This window comes from Sphaerodactylus townsendi, linkage group LG04 (assembly GCF_021028975.2).
Source record: "Sphaerodactylus townsendi isolate TG3544 linkage group LG04, MPM_Stown_v2.3, whole genome shotgun sequence".
Taxonomy (NCBI): Eukaryota; Metazoa; Chordata; class Lepidosauria; order Squamata; family Sphaerodactylidae; genus Sphaerodactylus; species Sphaerodactylus townsendi.
Window position 1 is genome coordinate 26740141 of NC_059428.1, and position 21671 is coordinate 26761811.

At 45.1% G+C, this 21671-nt stretch overlaps 1 protein-coding gene across 1 annotated transcript in view; it reads left to right on the plus strand.

The window, feature by feature from the left end:
* Positions 1–21671, plus strand: part of DDX10 (DEAD-box helicase 10) — a 249973-nt gene that overhangs the window by 70474 nt on the left and 157828 nt on the right. The window contains exons 12-13 of the mRNA XM_048495099.1: positions 3106–3194; positions 12244–12655. Coding sequence (XP_048351056.1) covers positions 3106–3194; positions 12244–12655 — 501 coding nt within the window. The remainder of the gene's footprint in view (positions 1–3105; positions 3195–12243; positions 12656–21671) is intronic.

Below are 21671 nucleotides of genomic sequence, written 5' to 3' on the forward strand. Positions count from 1 at the left end.
AGTGTGCACAGTGGTGGTATTCCTTTCCCGGCACCATCAGGGAAAGGACACACAGTTCATAGATGCAGATATGCTCGCCCGCCTTCTGACCTCCGATCTATCCCGAGGAACGTGGGTAGTAGGGATCAGGGTTACTCTGCTTCGTCACTGGTGTTGATAAATGCCAGGTCCATAAATAATAACTGGCTGACTGGGCGTTGCGGTTCCCCAGACTTATTGTCTTGGGTGACTTCAACGTCCATGTCGACACCGCCTCGTGTACGGTAGCTGCGGACCTAGTGTCATCCATGGCGACGCTTGGGCCTCTCCTTATAAACTCTGGCCCCACTCATGAGGTCACACACTAGACCTAGTCTTTGGGTCGGGAATTGATATGGTCATATCCTCTATTGATAGAGTGCCATGGTCTGACCATTATGCCCTGAAGGTCCTGATGGATATGTCATGACATCCCTGTCTAGGGCGACGGGCGGATTTATGCCCGCTGAGACTTATGGATCCCATTCATCCTGAATGCTCTATGGGACCCTGAACTCATTGGCACCTCGATGAGCAAGTGGAAGACTGGAATTTCGCCTTTCCGATGCCATCCAGTTATTATTTTCCTCGTCTGCGCCTTCCGTCGCTGCTAGCTCCTCTTTGGTACACTGAGGAGCGCCATATGAAACGGGAGCTCAGGCGGCTAGAGCGAAAGTGTGGAGGAAATCTTGTGGACGGGGCTGCCCGAACATCTTATAGGGCGTTTATGAAGGCCTATGAGATGGCACGGCGAGGCGAGGACATTCTCCTCCCTCTCGCAGATCTGCTAGGCTCTCGCCCGGCACAATTATTTCAGATCATTCGTCACTCACCTCATTGTCTAAGGGCTCTATTAATCACCAATTGGCTATTAGCTGTGAGGCATTTATGAGCTTTTTTGCGGATAAAGTCATGTCGCTCTGCCAGGACCTTCCTTCCACCTTAGAGACAATAAATGAACTGGAGGCTCCCTTGCCGTCTTCTGGCATTTGTTTGACCCAGTTTTCCCTGCTCTCTGAATATGCTGTCGACAGTGTCCTGGCTGCTGTTAGACCTACTACCTGTCCTCTGGATCCGTGCCCCTCCTGGCTTATTAAAGCATGCCGGGCGGAGCTACGACCCCACCTGTTGAATATCATCAATAGCTCCCTTGAGCAAGGAGTTTTTCCGGGTGGGTTGAAGGAGGCAGTGGTCCGCCCACTCTTAAAAAGACCATCGTTAGATCCTGGAGATCTGGCCAATTACCGCCCCGTTTCGAATCTTTCGTTTCTGGGGAAGGTAATTGAGAGAGTGGTGTTGGAGCAGCTTCAGGGCTTCCTGGAGGACACATCGGCCTTCGATCCCTTCCAGTCCGGCTTCCGTGCTGGGCATGGGACGGAGACTGTTCTTGTCGCTGTCACAGATACGCTCCGTATGCAACTTGACCGAGGCGGATCGACGCTGCTGGTGTTGTTAGATCTTACCGCAGCGTTTGATGTGGTCGACCACGACCTTTTGACCCACCGCCTGGCCGCTTCTGGGGTGCGGGGCACTGTCCTTCAGTGGATTGCCTCTTTTCTCCGGGACTGGGGTCAGCAAGTGTGGTGCGGGGACCAAGCTTCCCGGAGGTGCCCACTTCATTGTGGTGTGCCTCAGGGGGCACTGTTGTCCCCGCTATTATTTAACATCTATATGCGACCCCTTGCTCAGTTGGTACGGAGCTTTGGGCTGACCTGTCATCAGTACGCTGATGACACTCAGCTCATTCTGTCGATGGAGAGAACGGTCATCGCCCCTGCGGCTCTCCAGCATTGTTTGGAGGCGGTTGCTGGTTGGTTGAAGCAGAGCAGGTTAAAACTGAACCCGTCAAAGGCGGAGATCCTCTGGCTGGAAGCGGAAGGAGAGGGTGGGGATTTCCAGCCGCCCGATATGGGAGGGCTACATTGGGACCGGCCTCCTCCGTTCGTAGCCTGGGGTCCACCTGGATTTGTCTCTTTCAATGGAGACCCAGGTGGCCCATGTAACCCGGGTTGCCTTTTTCCATCTGTGCCAAGCCTGGCGGCTGGCCCCCTTCCTCTCTCAACTGGACCTGGCCACCGTGATCCACGCAACGGTCCCCTCCAGACTGGATTATTGCAACTCGCTCTACGCAGGCCTTCCCTTGCGTCTGATTCGGAAATTAAAATTGGTCCAGAATGCGGCGGCACGCTTGCTCACAGGAGTTGCCGCCAGAGACCATATCTCGCCTGTGCTGTGCCGCCTGCACTGGTTACCGATTGAATTCCGAATAGTTTTCAAGGTGTTGGTTTTGACCTTTAAGGCCTTGTGCGGCCTGGGACCCTCGTACCTACGGGACCGTCTTGCCCCATATGTCCCAAATCGGCCTCTGCGCTCAGCAGAGGCAAATTACTGGTGATCCCTGGCCCCTCAATGATGCGGCTGGCCTCCACCCGGGCCAGAGCCTTTACAGCTCTGGCCCCTGCCTGGTGGAACGCTCTACCTCCAGCTACGCGGGCCCTGCGGGATCTTAATGAATTCCACAGGGCCTGCAAGACAGAGCTGTTCCACCGGGCCTTTGGAGAGCCCGGCCGCTGATGCCCCCCCCCCCGCTCTTTCTAAAATCTGTGGACTCTGCCGTTCCCCCTCCCTCTTCTTTCCTCCCCACCTCTTTTCTTAGGGGACTATGAGTAGGACGCCATCGGTAATTTTGATAGATGCTGCATTTTAATGGGGGTCGATTTTAACATATAGAGCCATATTTAATAACTATTTAAAAATTTGATTTTATTTGTGCTCTATCTATTTGTTTGTTCGCCGCCCTGAGCCCTTCGGGGGAGGGCGGTTTATAAATATAATAAATAATAATAATAATAATAATAATAATAATAATAATAATAATAATAATAATAATAATAATAATAATAATAATAATAATAATAATAGAAAGTCTCATAAATGGGCAGGGAAAGGAAAGAAGCAGACAGGACAGGTGGACTGGAAGAGAAGCATGAGTGGGAGTCAGAGAAGTAAAGGATCTGGCCTTGGATAGTTTAAAAATACTGGATTGGATAATCTTAACTGTAGTTCTTTTCCCTTTTCCCCTTTCAGTGTTTTGTTTCCTATCTGCGATCCGTCTACCTAATGAAGAACAAAGACGTATTCGACGTATTCAAGCTACCTGTGGCTGAATATGCCCTGTAAGTGCTATTTATCTCTATTAATTACAGATGCTAAAAGGGCTTTGTAAAACTCTACATTTTTGCATGTGTGGCTGATTTCATTTGAACGGCACCAACAATGACTGCTCTATTTCCCGTTGAAAATGACAGCATTCTTTTTAATAATTAGTATATATAAACTAAATAATTAGTATATATAAACACAGCTCATTAATATATAGATCTAGGCCAACCACAGAAAACATCAATCAGTAAATACTTAATTATCTTCTGCTACCTTTTAATACCAGATACTACACATAATAGCTCTGTACTACTTTTGAGGCTCTTTTAGCCTACACAACCATTGTTTGTAAAAATATTAAAGCCGTTCTGTACTGCAGTGTTATTCTGCATTATGGATAGGCAGCTGGAGATTCAGGAAGGCTGATCAAGGATCCTAAACCCTTCTCACATGTGTCTCTCCCCTCACCCCATCTGATCCCAAAGACCAGGCTTCCCTACCACACTTTTGAGAGATTCTTTAATCCCTTTTGTTTCACCATGGACTCCAAAATAGGCCTCAGAAGAGCTTTTTCCCTGTTAAGTGCTACTAGGGCTTATTCCTATGCCCAAGTCGAGACTAGAGGCAGATGGGCTCCCATTAGAGCAGTGGTTCTCAACCTTCCTAATGCCGCGACCCTTTAATACAGCTCCTCATGTTGTGGTGACCCCCAACCAGTGTCTCGCTTCCTAAGACCATCGAAAATATGTGGTTCCCAATGGTCTTAAGCGACCTCTGTGAAAGGGTCGCTCGATCCCCAAAGGGGTCGCGACCCACAGGTTGAGAACCACTGCATTAGAGTGTACAATGTGGCCTATTTTAGATAGCAGATTCTGGTGTAGTATTGCATGCATAAGGTCAGTCCTTGCAAGGGGCATTCAAAGCAAGTGAGAAGCTGAGGTGGTTTGCTATTGCCTTCCTCTTCATCAGCGATTCCCAACCAGGGTTCCGTAGTACCCTGGGGTGCCGTGAGTATGTCCCAGGGGTACTGCAGCAACACTACTGGCCCCCCTCACTTTTGTGGTGTATCCCGCCGGCACCAGTAAGGACATGGAGCTGGCCCAGGAGGCAGGGCCTGCCACAAGGTCAGCAGCCAATTCCCGCACCCCCCTTCTCCAGTTCTTCCCTTCACCCTGGAAGGGGGGTGGTGGTAAGCAGGGGCACTTGGAGGGGATGGTGGGGGAATGGCGGGGTACTGTGAGATATGAAGAGTGAGGTCAAGGGTACCGTGATGTTGAAAAGGTTGGGAAACACTGCTCTTCATAGTCTTCCTTGGGGATCTCCCTTCCAAGTACTGACCCTTCTCAGTTTCTGTGATCAGGTGAGATTGGGCTGTAATGTACCTTTCCACTTTTCCACACGTTGGCCAGAAAGACATCCATATTAGAGCAAATAACCTAGTTTTGATTTGAGGGGGGTGGTGGAGGAGGACTCACACAGACACCTGTTTCTTATGAAGCCACCGTGCAGAAGATGGGGCTGCACCGGTGCAGAATCAAAGAAAAGAGGGGGGGGGGTTTGTGCTGTGAGGAAAAAAGTTTCATTTCACAACGCTTTTTTGTTCCCACTATAAAGCTGCATGCAAAATGTGAATAGGGATCTTGAAATCTTCCCTCACGACTGAGCAATTTGGATTTGTTTTGTTATGAAAACTGTGAGCTATATGCTATTACAGGGAGGTATGTGTTTTTTTAAAAAAAAGAAGGTTGTGCTTTTAAGAAGGTTAAGAATTGACATGACAGCCATGTTTAAATATTTGAAGGGATGTCACGTTGAAGGGGGAGGAAGGTTGTTTTCTGCTCTCCGGAGACTAGGAGGAGGAGTAATGGATTCAAGATGCAGGAAAAGAGATTCCACCTCAACATTAGGAAGAATTTCTTGACAATAAGGGCTAGTCAGCAATGGAAATGTGTTGCTTCGGGGGACGGTGGAGCCTCCTCCTTTGGAGGTTTTGAAACAGGCTGGATGGCCATGTGTCAAGGGTGCTTTGATGATGTATTCCTGCATGGCAGGGGGTTGGACTGGATGGCCCTTGTGGTCCCTTCCAACTCTATAATTCTATCTTATTCGAGCAGATGAGCCTGATTAAGAAGTGCCTTTCCTATAGAATCCAAAGATAGAGGTCTGGAAGAGAGACTAGGCCACCCAAACAGGAGAAGCAAGTCAAACTGTTTGCCCAACTCCAAGGCAGCCAGAGTGATCCCCTTCCCCGCCGAATCCCCTTCCCTGCCGAATTTTGTCCCAATGATTCCCTTTGCTCACCGGCTCTAGTGAGTGAAAAGCTAGTGTATATGCTTCCTGTTCTCCAGCTCACATTCTCTGTCCTTCACCTTGATCTTGATGACCTTTCGTAATTCCTGCTTTCAAGTTTTTCCATTCTGCATTCTACTGAAATGGTTTTTAATAGAGGGAAGTTGCCATTCGGTGGCCCTGAAAATCTGATTGGTTTTGCACTGGGCCGGTCCATGGCTAGCATGAAAGGGATTCTGTTGTTGGGAATTTTGCTACAGAATAGGGGACAGGGGCTGGCTAATCAGGTATGGTGATGCTGTGCTATGTTTTTTTTTAATTAGCTTACTTTTAGAGCATTTCCCATTTCCGACTAGAGCTAAGGAACCATGCCTTGCCTTATAGACCCCTCTCCCTTCCAGTCCTCTGTCCTCTGAGTCACGTGGTAGAAAGTTGCAATCAACTTATGGTGACCCCATAGGGTTTTCAAGGCAAGGGGCAAAACAGAGGTGGCTTGTCACTGCCTGCCTTTGTGTGGAGACTCTGGACTAACTTGGAGATATCCAGTGACATAGCTATAGATTTTTTATGGGGTGGGTTTGCCCCAACCCACCCCTAGGGCGTGGCCATGCCTCCCCCAAAGCTCTGCCCCCAGACTCAGTGCTCCGAGGCCGGGGATGGCAGCCTCCTCTGTCCCCTGCCCCCTGCATCCCCACTCCCCTACTGGCTGGAAGCCCAGCCGGCAGCCGGCAGTCCCTTCTTCCCTCCCCTCTGGGGAGAAGAGACTGCTGTCCCTGACCTCAGAGAGCTGCTTTTATAAGCACTAAGGCCGGGGAGGAGGGGCTTGATAGGTGTGGCCCCTCCAGAGGGGAGGGAAGAAGGGACTGCCAGCTGGAAGCCCAGCCTGTGGCGGGGGGGCGGGGGGAGCAGAGCTTCAGACATATAGTGGGGGGGTTTGAAGAAGAGGAGGAAGAGGAGGAGGAGGAGGAGGAGGAGGAGTTTGGATTGATATCCCCCTTTCTCTCCTGCAGGAGACTCAAAGGGGCTTACAATCTCCTTGCCCTTCCCCCCTCACAACAAACACCCTGTGAGGTAGGTGGGGCTGAGAGAGCTCCGAGAAGCTGTGACTAGCCCAAGGTCACCCAGCTGGCGTGTGGGGGAGTGTACAGGCTAATCTGAATTCCCCAGATAAGCCTCCACAGCTCAGGCGGCAGAGCTGGGAATCAAACCCGGTTCCTCCAGATTAGATACACGAGCTCTTAACCTCCTACGCCACTGCTGAACCCATGAACCCTCCCCCCCTTACCTACGTCCTTGGAGATATCCCATCCAAGAACTAACCAGTACCAACCTTGCTTAGCTTCTGCGATCTGACAAGATCAGGTTAGCCTGGGCTACCCACGTCAGGACACTTCTGATTCTGCAGGAAAGGTGTTGCTCAATAGAGCCAGTCTAATCGAACAGGATTGGAAGAAAAACCCTTTGAGCCTGTGGCTTTCAACCTCTTCTGGTATGGCGATGCCCGTGTCCAAATTTACTTAGTATGGTGACCCACTTTAAAAGACCGCAAAGCATTCACACATTGATTAAACTTAAAAAGCTTAAGATACGCCCCCTCCCACCCCAGGTGGGAACTCTGCCTTTAAGCGAAGCAAAAATCTGTAACTTAATGGAGCCTACAAATTGCTCAGTTTGCTCTGAAGCCTGGTTCTCCCTGCAAGACTTTATTGGAACTGCTTACTCATTGGATTTTTATTTTTTGGGGGGCATGGAGAGGCATTAAAGCATGAGAGGCATTAAAGCAAAACTCTACATCCATCTTTTAAGCACTGTAGTCTCATTTCGGAATACTGATGAGACGCTTTAGTGTGGCATTGCTATTGTTAAGGCTGCAACCTGGTAGTCGTGGCGAACGAAAATTTCAGGGGGCCGAACTTTTATTTTGATAACAGCTTTTATTCAAAGGATGTTGTTAAGCTATTTCTGAGGCAGGCAGGGGGGGGGGGGGGCTGCATTTGTTAACTGCCAGGATGGGGGATAAAAAAATTGTGACTGCACCGGTCGACGTTCTGCAGATGCAATAGCGGAGAAACCATTTTCTCTGCAGGAACTGGATTAAAATTTTGTCCTTCAAAAGAAAGTTATCTGCTTCCCTGACTCTGACACACCAGATAAAGATGCTTAATAGGGGCTTAGTTTCAACAGCTTGCCTCTTGTCAGTTGGAGAACGTAACTGCTTGAGGGACAGATTTTTAGATGTGTTTATTACATAATGGTGGTGTGATATATTATGCTTTAAAACTCCGCCGCCACTTTGGACACAGCCCCGTGGGCAGCAATGTGCGAAGAGACGGAAGTGTGGGAAACATCTCACACTTACAGAGTTCTTTGTGCATGGAGGGAGGGGCTGGAGGAGGGCCTTCACACGTTTTTGTATAAGAACGTAAGGCTTTATATACCGTGGCCAACCAGTTGCTCTGGAGGCGGTCAATGCATGGGGTGTGGGGTGAGGGAGCAGGAAATGTTCTGTGGATATCAGTATTTATCTCATACCAACTTTATTTCAGTATTAATGCATTCCGCTAGTGCTGTACAGATGAGTGACGTCTCAAATAGCTACAGGAAAGTCAACCAAGCGACTACTGTCTGTCAGCCTCGCTTACCTAATTACGTTGATGCTTATAACCCACTTTCACCTTGGTGGGGACTTACAGCGGTGTTATTCCCCTAATGCGTTTTTGTGAAGTAGGTTGGACTGAGAGAGAGTCCCTGGATAAAGATCATCCACTTAATTTGTGCGGTAGTGGAAATTTGAATGTGGCTCTGGTAAATCCTAGTCCAACACTAAGCACGTTATCACACTGGCTGCCATGGCTCCCGTTCACTGGCTCCCAAGCACCTTACAACCAAAATGACTTCAGGAGGGACTCTGGCTCAGCCGTAGAACATCTGTTTGGCAGTTAGACAGTCCCAAGTTCAATCCTTGGCATCGCCAGCTAAAAGGTCCAGTGGAAGGAGATGTGAAAGACCTCCGAGTGAAACTGTGGAGAATCCCTGTCAGTCTTGAGTGACAGAATGCCCTTGATGGTCCAAGAGTCTGATTGCGCAGAAGGTCACTTCATGTTTGAGCAGCAGTGGCGTAGGAGGTTAAGAGCTCATGTATCTAATCTGAAGGAAGCGGGTTTGATTCCCAGCTCAGCCTGAGCTGTGGAGGCTTTTCTGGGGAATTCAGATTAGCCTGTACACTCCCACACTCGCCAGCTAGGTGACCTTGGGCTAGTCACAGCTTCTCGGAGCTCTCTCAGCCCCACCCACCTCACAGGGTGTTTGTTGTGAGGGGGGAAGGGCAAGGAGATTGTAAGTCCCTTTGAGTCTCCTGCAGGAGAGAAAGGGGGGATATAAATCCAAATTCTTCTTCTTCTTCTTCTTCTTCTTCTTCTTCTTCTTCTTCTTCTTCTTCTTCTTCTTCTTCTTCTTCTTCTTCTTCTTCTTCTTCTTCTTCTTCTTCTTCTTCTTCTTCTTCTTCTTCTTCTTCTTCTTCTTCTTCTTCTTCTTCTTCTTCTTCTTCTTCTTCATGTGATTCTCAATCTGAGGGATAAAAAGGACACGTTTAACCCAGTCCCAAAATTATACACAAGAATATTGCTACGGCAAAGCACTAGCTCTTCCTTGGAGGAGGAAGGTTCCATCTGCTGCAGAATTACCACCCTCCCTTCAAAATCATCCCCTGCCTCAGGAATCGTCCACTCCCGTCAGATAGTATTTCTGTGAGGCCGCTGCTATTTGAGCCCCGGGGGTGCAAAATACATCCCTCAAGAAGATGTGACGGTGTGCTAAAAATACTGTCCACTTCTCCCTGATCTTCTTGCTGCAAAAATTATTAGGCTGGTTGAAAACAAATGTACTTTTTCGCACGCATTCTCGGCGCTGAAATTTGTCGGCCTTACCGTTTCCGCATTGCTCCATTTCGTGAGTTCACAAATATTCAGCTTTGAATGATAGAATTAGCTGACGCTCAGGGGCTTGCCTCAATTTACCTTCCCACTCTCGGCCTCAAAAGGCTTCTGTTACGTATATTTTCTCGTCATTCTTGTCAAGGATGTGCTGGACAGGAGCTATCTCAAATTGTGCAGAGACTGTGTGCAGTCCTTCAATAATTAATATGAGAGTTTAGCCCAGTAGAAACCAACAGTTCTCTGGCAGGGAGTGTTGGGGTGAAACATTTCAGCACTCTCTTCCTGGAAACTAAGTTTAAAGCAGCTTTCCTTTTAATGTGAAAGCTTCTTGCTGTTTTCCATCCCGTCGTACAAAATGAAATACTTAATTTCACCTGGTAACGCTTGGAGGAAAAAAACGTTCGCAGGACAAGCAGAGTTTTGCCCAGCCAGTCGTATTCATGACTATTGACAAGGCTCTGCAGCTAGAGGGGAATGGGAAGCTACAGTCCATAACTATTTAATTAAATGGTCTTTGAATGTTAAAAAGCTCAGTAGGCAATTTGGCTGAGCATAATCTTCTTTTCTAAAGGAGGATACGGGTTTGAAGGGAGAAACTGATGCGTAGCTACTGACTCTTTTGTGTGTGGATCATCTACATTTTAGGAAGGATAGCTTGAGAATCTTTCCACAGTTTTCCCATCAGTGTGTAATTGTGAGCCTGGTGGTATCCGCATGCACATGAAGCTACGTTTGGTCTATCAAGGTCTACCATGACTACCATAAGCTCTCCAGGCCATCAGCAATTTTCCACACCACCAGCCACTTGAATCTCTTAACTGGAAGTTCCAAGAATTTGTCCTGGGACCTTGTACGCTGTCCCATTAAACACTGAATGCTCATTTGCCATTTAGAGCTTCTGGAATTCCTATATTGTGGAAAATAGTCCATAACAGGAAGGAGATTGAGGCAGCATTTCAGAAAACCATTTTTGTAGTTTGTACTAACCATGTTAGTCTAACATAGTTTAATACATTGTTAATGCTTCAGACAGTCTAATAGCCTGGTGCCAGCAAGGATATCCAGAGCCACAGATTCTCCTGAGTGAGGAGACTAACGGGTGTGGAATTCTCCTGAGTGAGGAGACTAACGGGTGTGGAATTCTCCTGAGTGAGGAGACTCAGGGGGTGTGGAATTCTCCTGAGTGAGGAGACTCAGGGGGTGTGGAATTCTCCTGAGTGGAGAAACTAAGAGAGTGTGGAATCAGACATGGATTCTTGAACCTGTCTACTTTCTTCCAGGCTTATTTATTTATTCATTCATTCAAACATTTCTATCCTGACTTTCCTTGTGGTTCTAGCTGGCATAGTAATAGTTGAAAACATTTTCAGTGAAAACCAAAAATAAAATAGCAACTGCCAAATCTTGCTTGGAATCGAGACCTGTGCTAGTGATACTATAGCAAGCATACCTTTGGCAAGGATTTGCAGGCTGCTATACCATAATAGCTTGCAGTACCTACAGATTATCTCTTGTGAATCCTTATAAGCCCAGTGCAGGCTTCTAGCCATGTAGCTTGGTGCTTGACTTACCCTTCCTTCCCTATTTTGACGTCCCATGCAAGGAGCAAAAACAAATGCTGAAGGACTATTTAACTTAGTGGGTTGTATGTAGTGGTTAGATCATTGAACTAGGATATGGGAGATTCAAAGGTACATTTGGCTATTGAAGTTCACTGGGTGACCTTGGAGTAGTCAGTCTGTCTCATCCTAACTTTCCTCATAGGGTTGTTGTGATGATAAAAGGGAAAGAACAGTGTTGTAAGCACGTTGAGTTCTCATTGGGGGAAAAGAGGTGTATAAATATCTAAGGCTGATTCCTCACGGGCCAAAACAGCAGTGTGAAAACGGTATGAAAATGGTTTAAATCCTTTTACATCGTTTAAAACCCTTTTTCGCTGTTTTCACACTGCTGTTTTTGGCCCATGCGGAATCAGCCTTTGTTAATATATCCCCGTTGTGATGATTTTTGGTAGAATTCATCACCGGTAGAGAAGTCAGACTCAGCAATTGCTAGCTGTGTTGTGGTGATATATGCTGTTGAACTGCTGCTTTCCCAAAAGGCAGTCCTTCTTTATTATTATTTAGAAAGGAATAGGAGATGTACCTTGTATACTGTCGAGCTGATTCCCTCCACTTTTCAGATGGTTTAATTTAGGGGAAAAAAAGACATGGGGGAAGGGGAAAGGTTGTTGCTCATGGGTGAATGAGCTGGAATTCTCCTGTGACATGGATTCATGAATCCCATCTGTGGTGAGAGCGGCAATCTCCAGATGACCTTTTCAAGTTTAGAGTGGTCTGGTGATAGCCTTTTCAAACTCCCACTTCCTGTGCACATGTAGAAATGCAGAAGGTCCCAGGTTCAATTCCTGGCATTCCACTTAAAAGGACCAGGCATTAGATGATGTGAAGACCTCAGGCTGAGACCCTGCAGAGCTGCTGTTGGTCTGAGTAGATCAGGGGTCTGCAACCTGCGGTTCTCCAGATGTTCATGGACTACAAATCCCATCAGCCCCTGCCAGCATGGCCAATTGGCCATGCCGGCAGTGGCTGATGGGATTTGTAGTCCATGAACATCTGGAGAACCGCAGGTTGCAGACCCCTGGACTAGATAATACTGACCTTGATGGACCAACAGGCCATTTTATTATAAGGCAACTTCATGTGCGCATATGCTGTTCTGCTCCACTATTACATCTTCTCTCTGAACTGGTTCTTAAGGAAGGATGAGAAATGTGTGGGCCCATTTTCAGGAACTGCAAGGAGGGTTTATTCTCACAACGTGCTTGCTTGTTTTGCAGCTCCCTCGGACTTGCTGTGGCCCCTCGTGTGAGATTTCTTCAGAAAGCCCAGAAGAAAATGCTTGGAAGCAACCCTGAAAAAGAATGTTTGTTCAGGGGGGCAGATCACTCTGAGAAAGAACCACCTTCCTTAAGCAACAACGAAGTAGAGAGATGCAGGACACTCTTCAGTGAAACAGTGACGTTAGCAGGAGAGGAGATCCAAGAGCTTCGCAGCAAAGACAACAGAATGGAGGAGGATTCATCTCAAGGAGAGTCTGAGTTGGAAGAGGAACCACTAATGTGCAAGGACTTGAAAACTCCATCTGTGCAGTTCTTTGAAGATGATGAAGACGACGATGACACAAAGGATGTTGATGTGCTGACCGTAAAACGGCGGAACGTCTTTGGCTTGAAACCCACGGTAGCTTTGGTAAGTTCTTTCTGATGGTTTTGGCAATTTCTGCTACAGAACAGGGCAAAATTGTAGCCGGGCGGCTCTTACTGAAGTCACTGAGCTGCTCAGATGTTGCAGGACAGGACTGTTCTGCATTGAAATAATTGCTTGGGGTGATATGATGTGGAGAGCACCAATGCACTGTTGGGCTCATCTTGCTCTGTACCATCACTGGTATGGGATATCATGACATCACTTCCTGGATGCGGCTAGTGGCTGTCTGGGAAGACCCAATTAGCATACTTTGTATGACATGCTTAAATACCTTAAACTGTCTGCTTCAGATATATAGACTCATTTGCTCTCAGTAGTCTTTGCACTGGCCCAGGATAGATGACCTTTTTTGGAGGTGGGTCGTTAGCTTGATTCTATGACACCATTAAAAGTTTCCAAGTAACTATTAAATCATAGATTTGATCTTCATCTAGGCTTTCACTTTTGGGAACTCTTCCAGTAAACCCAGGCAGCTATTACTTGCTAAAACAGAGTGTTAAAGGTTTAGTACAGATGTTCCTGTATTTCAGTATTCTGATAGATGTTTGGACCTTGTGATCTTGTGTTTTAAAGCAAGGATTTAGTTTTTACTTGTGCTTGTCTTTCTTTGGTAGCAATAGGCAGGATGGATTTTATATACGAGAGATAGAGAGAACAAGTTACATTTTACATGTTCTCAACTATAACTCATGAGTTCCTTTCATTTGAAAATTTCTAGTTGCAGAATGTCTTGGTGAGGATGTTGACCTTTTTTTTATACTTGACATAGCTGCTGGGTAGGTTTTTTTAATATAAAAAAACTTGGCCCAACGAAATAACTGTTTGAACTTAAATGCAAAGAAATGTTCACGTTATGAAACATGTGAAGGACCTAGTATGAGCAAAGATGTGAAGCCGTTTGTGGTATGTGTACTTGTAGTGAAGAAATGAGTGGAAAGAGGGTAACATACTGCTTAGGTCTTGTCTGTGAGAAGATTTTCCTAGGTTCTTCGTTTTCAGCATGAATGACATATCCATTTGAATCTATGAGTGTGGAGTATGAGAAAATAGAAAAAAGTTAATTTGGGGAGAATAGTCTTATATATTCTTTGAAATATATAAAATTTATATTTTATATATTAAAATATATAATATTTATATATTATATATATAATGGGCATACATTGAAAATGTTGGGGGGAAGAATTAGGACTAATAAAAGGAAACACTTCTTCACGCAACGTGTGATTGGTGTTTGGAATATGCTGCCACAGGAGGTGGTGATGGCCACTAACCTGGATAGCTTTAAAAGGGGCTTCGGCAGATTTATGGAGGAGAAGTCGATTTATGGCTACCAATCTTGATCCTCCTTGATCTGAGATTGCAAATGCCTTAACAGACCAGGTGATCGGGAGCAACAGCCGCAGAAGGCCATTGCGTTCACATCCTACATGTGAGCTCCCAAAGGCACCTGGTGGGCCACTGCGAGTAGCAGAGAGCTGGACTAGATGGACTTTGGTCTGATCCAGCTGGCTTGTTCTTATGTTCTTATGTTCTTAAATAGTACTATGCAACTTTAGGTGTACTTAGCTGTATCTTATGCAAATTTATTTTTCTAGGATTGTCTACTCTGTGAATGAGTTGCTACATGGCAGAATAAGATTGTGTGAGCAAAGAAAAACCATCTTGGAGCAATCAAGATACAGCCTATTTACTTGTTACCTCTGTATTAGTTCAATGAGTATTTCATACCAAACCAAGGGTTTCATTAACCATAGTTCAGGGCCCAAATCGTGGCTTCAGTTTCTAAATGAACAAACCATAGATAGCACAAACCATGGTTTGTTTACCTACTTCACACCATGGTGACTGGATCTGGTTTGTTAATTCAGAGCTTACATCAAACCTTAATTAAGCACAATGTCAGGGAGATGTTCTCTGTATGATTAAGATGCGCTCCCAATTCAATGTAACTGCTTAAGGCAACAAATCAGTTATGCTAGAAAGATATATGTAACCAGCCTGCTATATGTAACCACTGCCATCTGTGCATTCTTTCCTTGATCTTTATGGCTTCACACACTTTGTAGACAACTAGGCTTCCCCGGGTACCTCTGTCCCATGAGAAAAGAATTACATCCGTTATCTTGTGAGGCAGGAAGCCAGGTGGCTCTCTCTTGCTATCTGCCCCCAACCTTGGGGTACCTCAGCTCCAAAGACTGTTTTTCACAAACTCTTGGGAAACGGGAGGGGGGCTTCCAGTGAGTAATAAAGGGGACTGGGAATGCCAGCTTCGTTAGAACTGGCTATGCTAAGTGTGGTGCTTCGATACCTCATCAATAAACGCTACTGATCAACCATTCAGAGTCTGTTTATTGGCTTAAGGTTCCGAGACCTAACACACAGTTTGGATCGGTGCCTGAACTGAATCGCTGCTGTTCTCTGAATTTTTTTTTCCTAGGAAAAAAAGGCTCATGTCAACACCAAGCTTTGTTTAACACTTCTGTTTATAATTTTTAAATTTTTTTAAATAAAGTTTAGATCCCTTGCAGCATATTTCTCTTACAATGACAGTTTATTAAATCAGTTGTCAAGGAGCGAACCAGTTGGTTAATTGATCTGTTTTGAAATTTTAGTTTCTGCTATCCTTATAATCTAGAAGATTTGACAACTGACATTAGTATCGTGTTCAGAGTTTTAATTCTTAAAGGGAATATTGTCATAATTTTCTTTTTGAGTGGTCTTCAAGGACACTTGGTTGTTCAGGTTAAGAAGTGGGTGACCTTGGAGATGTACTTGGAGTGGTACATCTCATCCCTTCTACTGGTTGGTCTTCCTCCCCAGTCTGCCCACACTTTCCCTCCTCTCCTGGTCCTTGCAACCCCTTTCCCTTCTTTGTTCCTTTCCGGCTACTTGCCCTTCTAATTTGCCCCCTCACCTTTTATTTTCCCTCTAGTACTTTCTTCCTTCGCTTTGGTCACTACTTCTCTCCTTTTCCTGAATCCTTCACCCAGTGACTCCAATATTCCCATACTCTTTTGCTCCATTTTTCTTCCTGTCTTCCTTCTACTCCGACATTAATCTTCCCTTCTTCCTTCTTCTCCTTGTATGCCCTCTCCTTCTGCCCTAAACTCACCTGTAGTTTCATAATGAACGTAAATTAGCTGTTATTTTACCTAGACAACCAGTATCCATTCCTAAGAACTCCAAAAGGACCACTGAGATCTCAAGAGTTGATCTCAAGGGGAAATTTCATCCCACTATTTGTTTTTGAAATGTATGATTTTCTTACAGATTTAGAGAAACACCTTCCTTTTCTTTACCTTGCAAAAACCATGTTGATTTTAAAATCTATGTTCTGGAGTCAGGTTGGGAGAGCATGTGACTCAGTGGTGAAGCATCTGTTTGGCATGCCGAAGGTCCCTGGCCGGGAAGTTAAAAAAGCTCAGGTAGCAGGTAAGGTGAGAGCTGTTGCCAGTCTGAGTAGACCAGGGGTTTGCAACCATGCGGTTCTCCAGATGTTCATGGACTACAATTCCCATCAGCCCTTGCCAGCACAGCCAATTGGCCATGCTGGCAAGGGCTGATGGGATTTATTTATTTATTAAATGTATAGGCCGCCTCATCCCTGAAGGGCTCGATTTGTAGTCCATGAACATCTGGAGAGCCGCAGGTTGCAGTCCTCTGGAGTAGACAGTACTGACCTCCGTGGACCAAGAGTCTGATTCCGTGTAAGGCAGCTCCATGTGTGTTAATGGGTCTGTGTACTCTAGAATCAGATATGTACGTAGGAGTGATTTTGTTTTCTCTGCCCAATACTGATTGTCTGCAAGTAGCCAATTCAGCTGAAAAGAGCCTACAAGGTGATTATCATTTAAACAAAGTCGTATTGTCATAAATATTTGAAACCTAGCTAAGATTCAATGGTGCGTGTGCACGCGCTGTCAAGTTGCAGCCAACGTACGGCGACCCCTTGGGGTTTTCAAGGGAACAACTGTCCAGAGGTGGTTTACCATTGCCTGCCTCTGTGTGGACTGAGAGAGAGTCCTGAGAGAACTGAGACTGGCCCAAGGTCACCCAGCACGCATTCACGCACGCACGCACGCACGCACGCGCGTGCGTACACACACACACAGAAATTACTAAACTCTACAGTATAAGAACTGTTTCATCCAAACATTTCACAAATGGCTAGAAACAGACAGGATGCAATTTGCTGTGGACAAAGGCATTGGGTAACAACACTTGGTAAATGTTGGTCTTGCAAGTTATGCCTGGAGAACTGGGCTGCTAAGCTGTAAATGAAATAGTGCTGAAGCCATTACTATTCATTACTTATTAATGCAATTTTTTTTATTAAGTGCTTCACAGGAAAAAAGAAGGTTAAGGAGTCAGGGCCCCGTTGCAGACCTTGCTGTTCAGAACCAGACGTGACACACAAGTAGAGAAGGAAGGGAGAGGGGGAGGAAGCAGGAAGAGAGGAAAAATCACCATGAAGAGAAAATGGAGGCCATTAAGCATCATTATTAAACGAATAGGTTTTGACTTATCTTAAAAATGAAGAAGGGTAACAGTTGCCCCTGTGCAACATCAGCTTTGTCAGGCAAGATTTCTGTCAGGGACCACACATTTTGTCTGGCCTTGGTAACTAGGATCAGATGTATAGTTAAACATGGATCTTGTCCCTCCTCTGACTTTTGTGACAGGCAGAGTCTGGTCTTTGGTGCTGTGACAAGCCTATGGGCATTCCAAACCTTCTTTGTAGTGCAGTGCAGTTGTGGGGGTGGTTCCTTCTCGATCTCCCCAGCTGTGGGCTATGGACCTCTGAGCTCATCAGTAAAGTTATTTTGTGAATTTTTAAACAACAGAGGAATCTAGGTATAGCTAATGTTAGGTTTACATATGTTAGCTTTTCTCACACATGAAAGGATTACTTGCTCTATAGTGGGCTCATCTCAAGGACTTCACAGATCATACTGCCGACTGACTTCCTTGTCCTATAATAGGGAAAATGCGATTACTTGAAAAACTGTGCTTTCAGAAATTGGAGTTTGTAAAAAGATACACGATTTTCCTAGAACCGCTTTTCCGTTTTACTGAATGTCGATTTTATGTAAGTTGACAGCTAAGGCTAGAATGCATATGGAAAGAGACAGTTCAAATAAAATGAACCATTCTATTAGTGGCAGCGCTGTAGCTAGTCTCTTACATTTCTCAGAAGTCCTGTGTGCCCTCTTTCATATACATCACCCATCCATCCCCAATTTAAAACAAGTTCAAATTAGGATTTTCCAGAACCTTCTCTTTTCCTGAGGACTGAGATGTACTAATTTGGAAGCCTCAGGGTTGGTCCACACGTGAAATGCAATGTGTTAAGGGAATTGTAAAGTGGCAGAGTTGACTGTACCGTGTTAGACTACAAACATTCCCTCGTGTAACAAAAACAAAACCGTGAGTTCAAATAAAACTAAACATTCAGCCATGAAGCTCACACAGTGGCCTTGGGCCAGTCACAATCTCTCACACTTTATCTACCTCACAAGGCTGTTCTAGGGACAAAATGGAGAATGGATAGCCGGTGCACCACTGAGGACTCCTTGGACGAAACAAGGGAACAGAAATGTTCAAGCTTAGGGTTTTTTTGACAAGGAATATTTCGGTTGCTTTTCTCTTAAATGGCTTTAGTATGTAACGCTTGTTCAGCATGGGTTCAAACGTTTTATTTATTTATAGTCAACCTCTCCCACTTGGATTGAAGGTAGATTACAGCATATAAAGCAGTGCAATCAGAGAGCAGAAGAAAATCAATGAACAATGCAGTTGGATTAGCATTACAGAGGTAGAGAACAATGTGAACAACTAACTATCCAAGGCAAAGGTATACTATAAACCATGTGGATTCAAGAAGATAACAAGGGCAAGGCAGTAAAAGAAGAAGAAGAGTTTGGATTTATATTCCCCTTTCTCTCCTGCAGGAGACTCAAAGGGGCTTACAATCTCCTTGCCCTTCCCCCCTCACAGCAAACACCCTGTGAGGTAGATGGGACTGAGAGAACTCCGAGAAGCTGTGACTAGCCCAAGGTCGCCCAGCTGGCATGTGTGGGAGTGCACAGGCTAATCTGAATTCCCCAGATAAGCCTCCACAGCTCAGGCAGCAGAGCGGGGAATCAAACCCGGTTCCTCCAGATTAGATACACGAGCTCTTAACCTCCTACGCCACTGCTGATAACTGCAGTAATACCTGCTCCACTCCATTATCAGTATTTGATCATTATATTCTATTGTATTGAAAACTGGGAGGTAGATGTGTGAATTGATTCCATGTTGACGCATTATTTCTGCAGTGATACCAAACGATGTTATATCTGAGGTGGTTCTTATGTGGTTCATTCACACATGGAAGCTTACTGTTTTATGAGATTCAAAACTGTGTTAAATACAGTTGATTTGTTTACAGCTTTTCTTAAATGTTGCTGATTGATCCTAAATGGAAAATGTATTTACTTTTTTAAAAACCCTAAAGAAGAAAAAGAAGAGGAAGAAGAAGAATTGGATTTATATCCCCTCTTTATCTCCTGTAAGGAGACTCAAAAGGGCTGACAAACTCCTTTCCCTTCCCCCTCACAACAAACACCCTGTGAGGTAGCTAGGGGTCAGAGAGCTTAGACGAACTGTGACTAGCCCAAGGTCACCCAGCTGGTGTGTGTGGGAGTGCACAGGCTAATCTGAATTCCCCAGATAAACCTCAACAGCTCAAGCGGTAGAGCGGGGAACCAAACCCAGTTCCTCCAGATTAGAGTACACCTGCTCTTAACCTTTATACCACTGCTCCTCCAAAGCTTGATTTCTGACCAGTATACAAGCCCTGGCACCAGGGTGATGTTATCTGATTTGCCATATACGAACTTTCTTTTCAAAATAGGTGACAAAATGCTTCTGTTGTTTTCACTTAGCATAACCTCCACAATGCTGAAAAATGTTGCTTTGTTTTTAGTTACTGGGCAATTTATATTATATGGAAATAACAGTGGAGTCTTTTGGAAGATCTGTAATCTACTTCCTGAAAATTGTGATTCATGCCAACTGTAGAATATTAGTATCTTGAGTTTTATCAGGCCAAGTATTAACATTAGAGGTTTAGCTGTGCTTCAGTCAGGAACCCGAACTGGTGCTGATCCCCTCATTGGGGGCTAGACAGCTTTCCCATCTTGTGCTTGTTGGTCCTGAGGCTGACTTAAATGAGCAGATTGGACAGACAGGCCGCAGTTCTAGGCAGATATTTTGTGTCCTACTGGAGTTTTTATGAGTGGTAGAGATATGTTTGAGCTTCCCAACAGAATCAGTTTCTTGAGTGAATTTGTAGTAATAATCAGAAATGTACACCTGCCATGTATTTTTGCCTGACTGGCAAAAGGTTACATTTCTTCTTCACACCACACACTTTTTAACAATCAGAAAGGATAAAGGAGTTGCTGTGGGAGTCAGGAGCTAACCTGGATTTGCTAAATTGAAGCTGTTGATACTAATTGTGTATGGTCTGAAATGAATGCTGTCAGGACCCTGAGTAAGATATATAGCCAAGTGAAGAAAATATTTCCCTTTTGAGCGCATCATTTTTTTAAATACAGCATTGTTCTGGGCTTCGGCTGTAACATTTAAAGATGATTTCCTATTGGTACTCTTCTGAGATATTTATGAAAGGATAGAACGAGTCTCATGAAAACCCCAGTTCAGAAAATGAAATGTTGAATTCCCAGCAACCACACTTGATGGATTGTAGCTCATCTCAGCAATGTTCATAGCGATCAGACTTGTAATAACTTGCTACTGGTTCTTGCCAAACATGGCTATTTTAGGAGGGTAGATGTTAGATAGGATATTTCCCCCTAATAAAATAACTGAAAGATTTGGTTTTGAATACTTTCTTGGACACATTCAGAAGGTATTTGAAGGATAACAAGTAATAAGCAGATACAGCCAGGATGCTCCTGGAGAAAAATATAGACAATTGTCTTCATCCTGATGCCATGTTTATGCACCATACAAAGAAGCACTAAGCCCTTAAGAATGGCTGTTACATGTATACTAGTGTTACCACAGTGGCCTGTATTCTACCTCCTCTATGCAAAGGGTGAGGCCTTCCAAATGAAGGAGTCATCCCTCAACTTGAGCGGCTCTTCCTGTAGCGCTGGACTGAGAGAAGGGCTGGAGAAATTTCCTAGGCTATCCCTGATCTTGATGGCCCAGGCTAGTCCGATCTTGTCGGATTTCAGAAGCTAACCAGAGTCAACTCTGGTTAACACTTGAACGTGAGACCACCAAGGAAGTCTAGGGTTGCTAACCAGAGGCAGGCAATGGGAAACCATTTCTATTCACCTTAAGCCCTATGGAGTCACCAGAAGTTGGTTGCAACTTGACAGCACTTTCCACCACCTAGGTAAGATCAGGACCAGCCTCTATTAGGACAGGCCATGGATCCAAAGGTCAGCTTCAGATGTCATAGCCCCCAACCAGGTAAAGGTGCTCTTAAAGGAGATTGAACCCCCTCCAATAGTGGTTAATCCTCTCTATTGAGGACTTAAACATTATTAATATTGCATTGTACAGGTAAATGTATAACAATGGGGGTGGCTATGAAAAAGGAAAGAGAACTAATGGTAGGAATACAAAGGCTTTTGGCTTTTCAAACAGGCAACGGCTGGGGGAGCAGGATGAAGGGAGGATGTCGTAGTGATATGTAGGAGGAATACATAGGAAGTTAGAATGAAAAAAAGAACTAATTGAAACATTTAAGTGGGAAAAATGCTGTGAAGACAGCCCTACCAATTAAATAAGACTTAAAGTCTGATGAAAGAAGTATTTTCCTTGACAGACGTTCTGCAGCTCTAGTAACAATGGGTAGGAGAGAGTAGGAGTTGATGTATTTTGATGGAAGAATGAGCAAGTCAAATTGTTGGCTTGCGTGTTGGGCACACAGTCTAATAAGGGGTAACCAGCCAAATGGGTTTTTTCTCTCTCC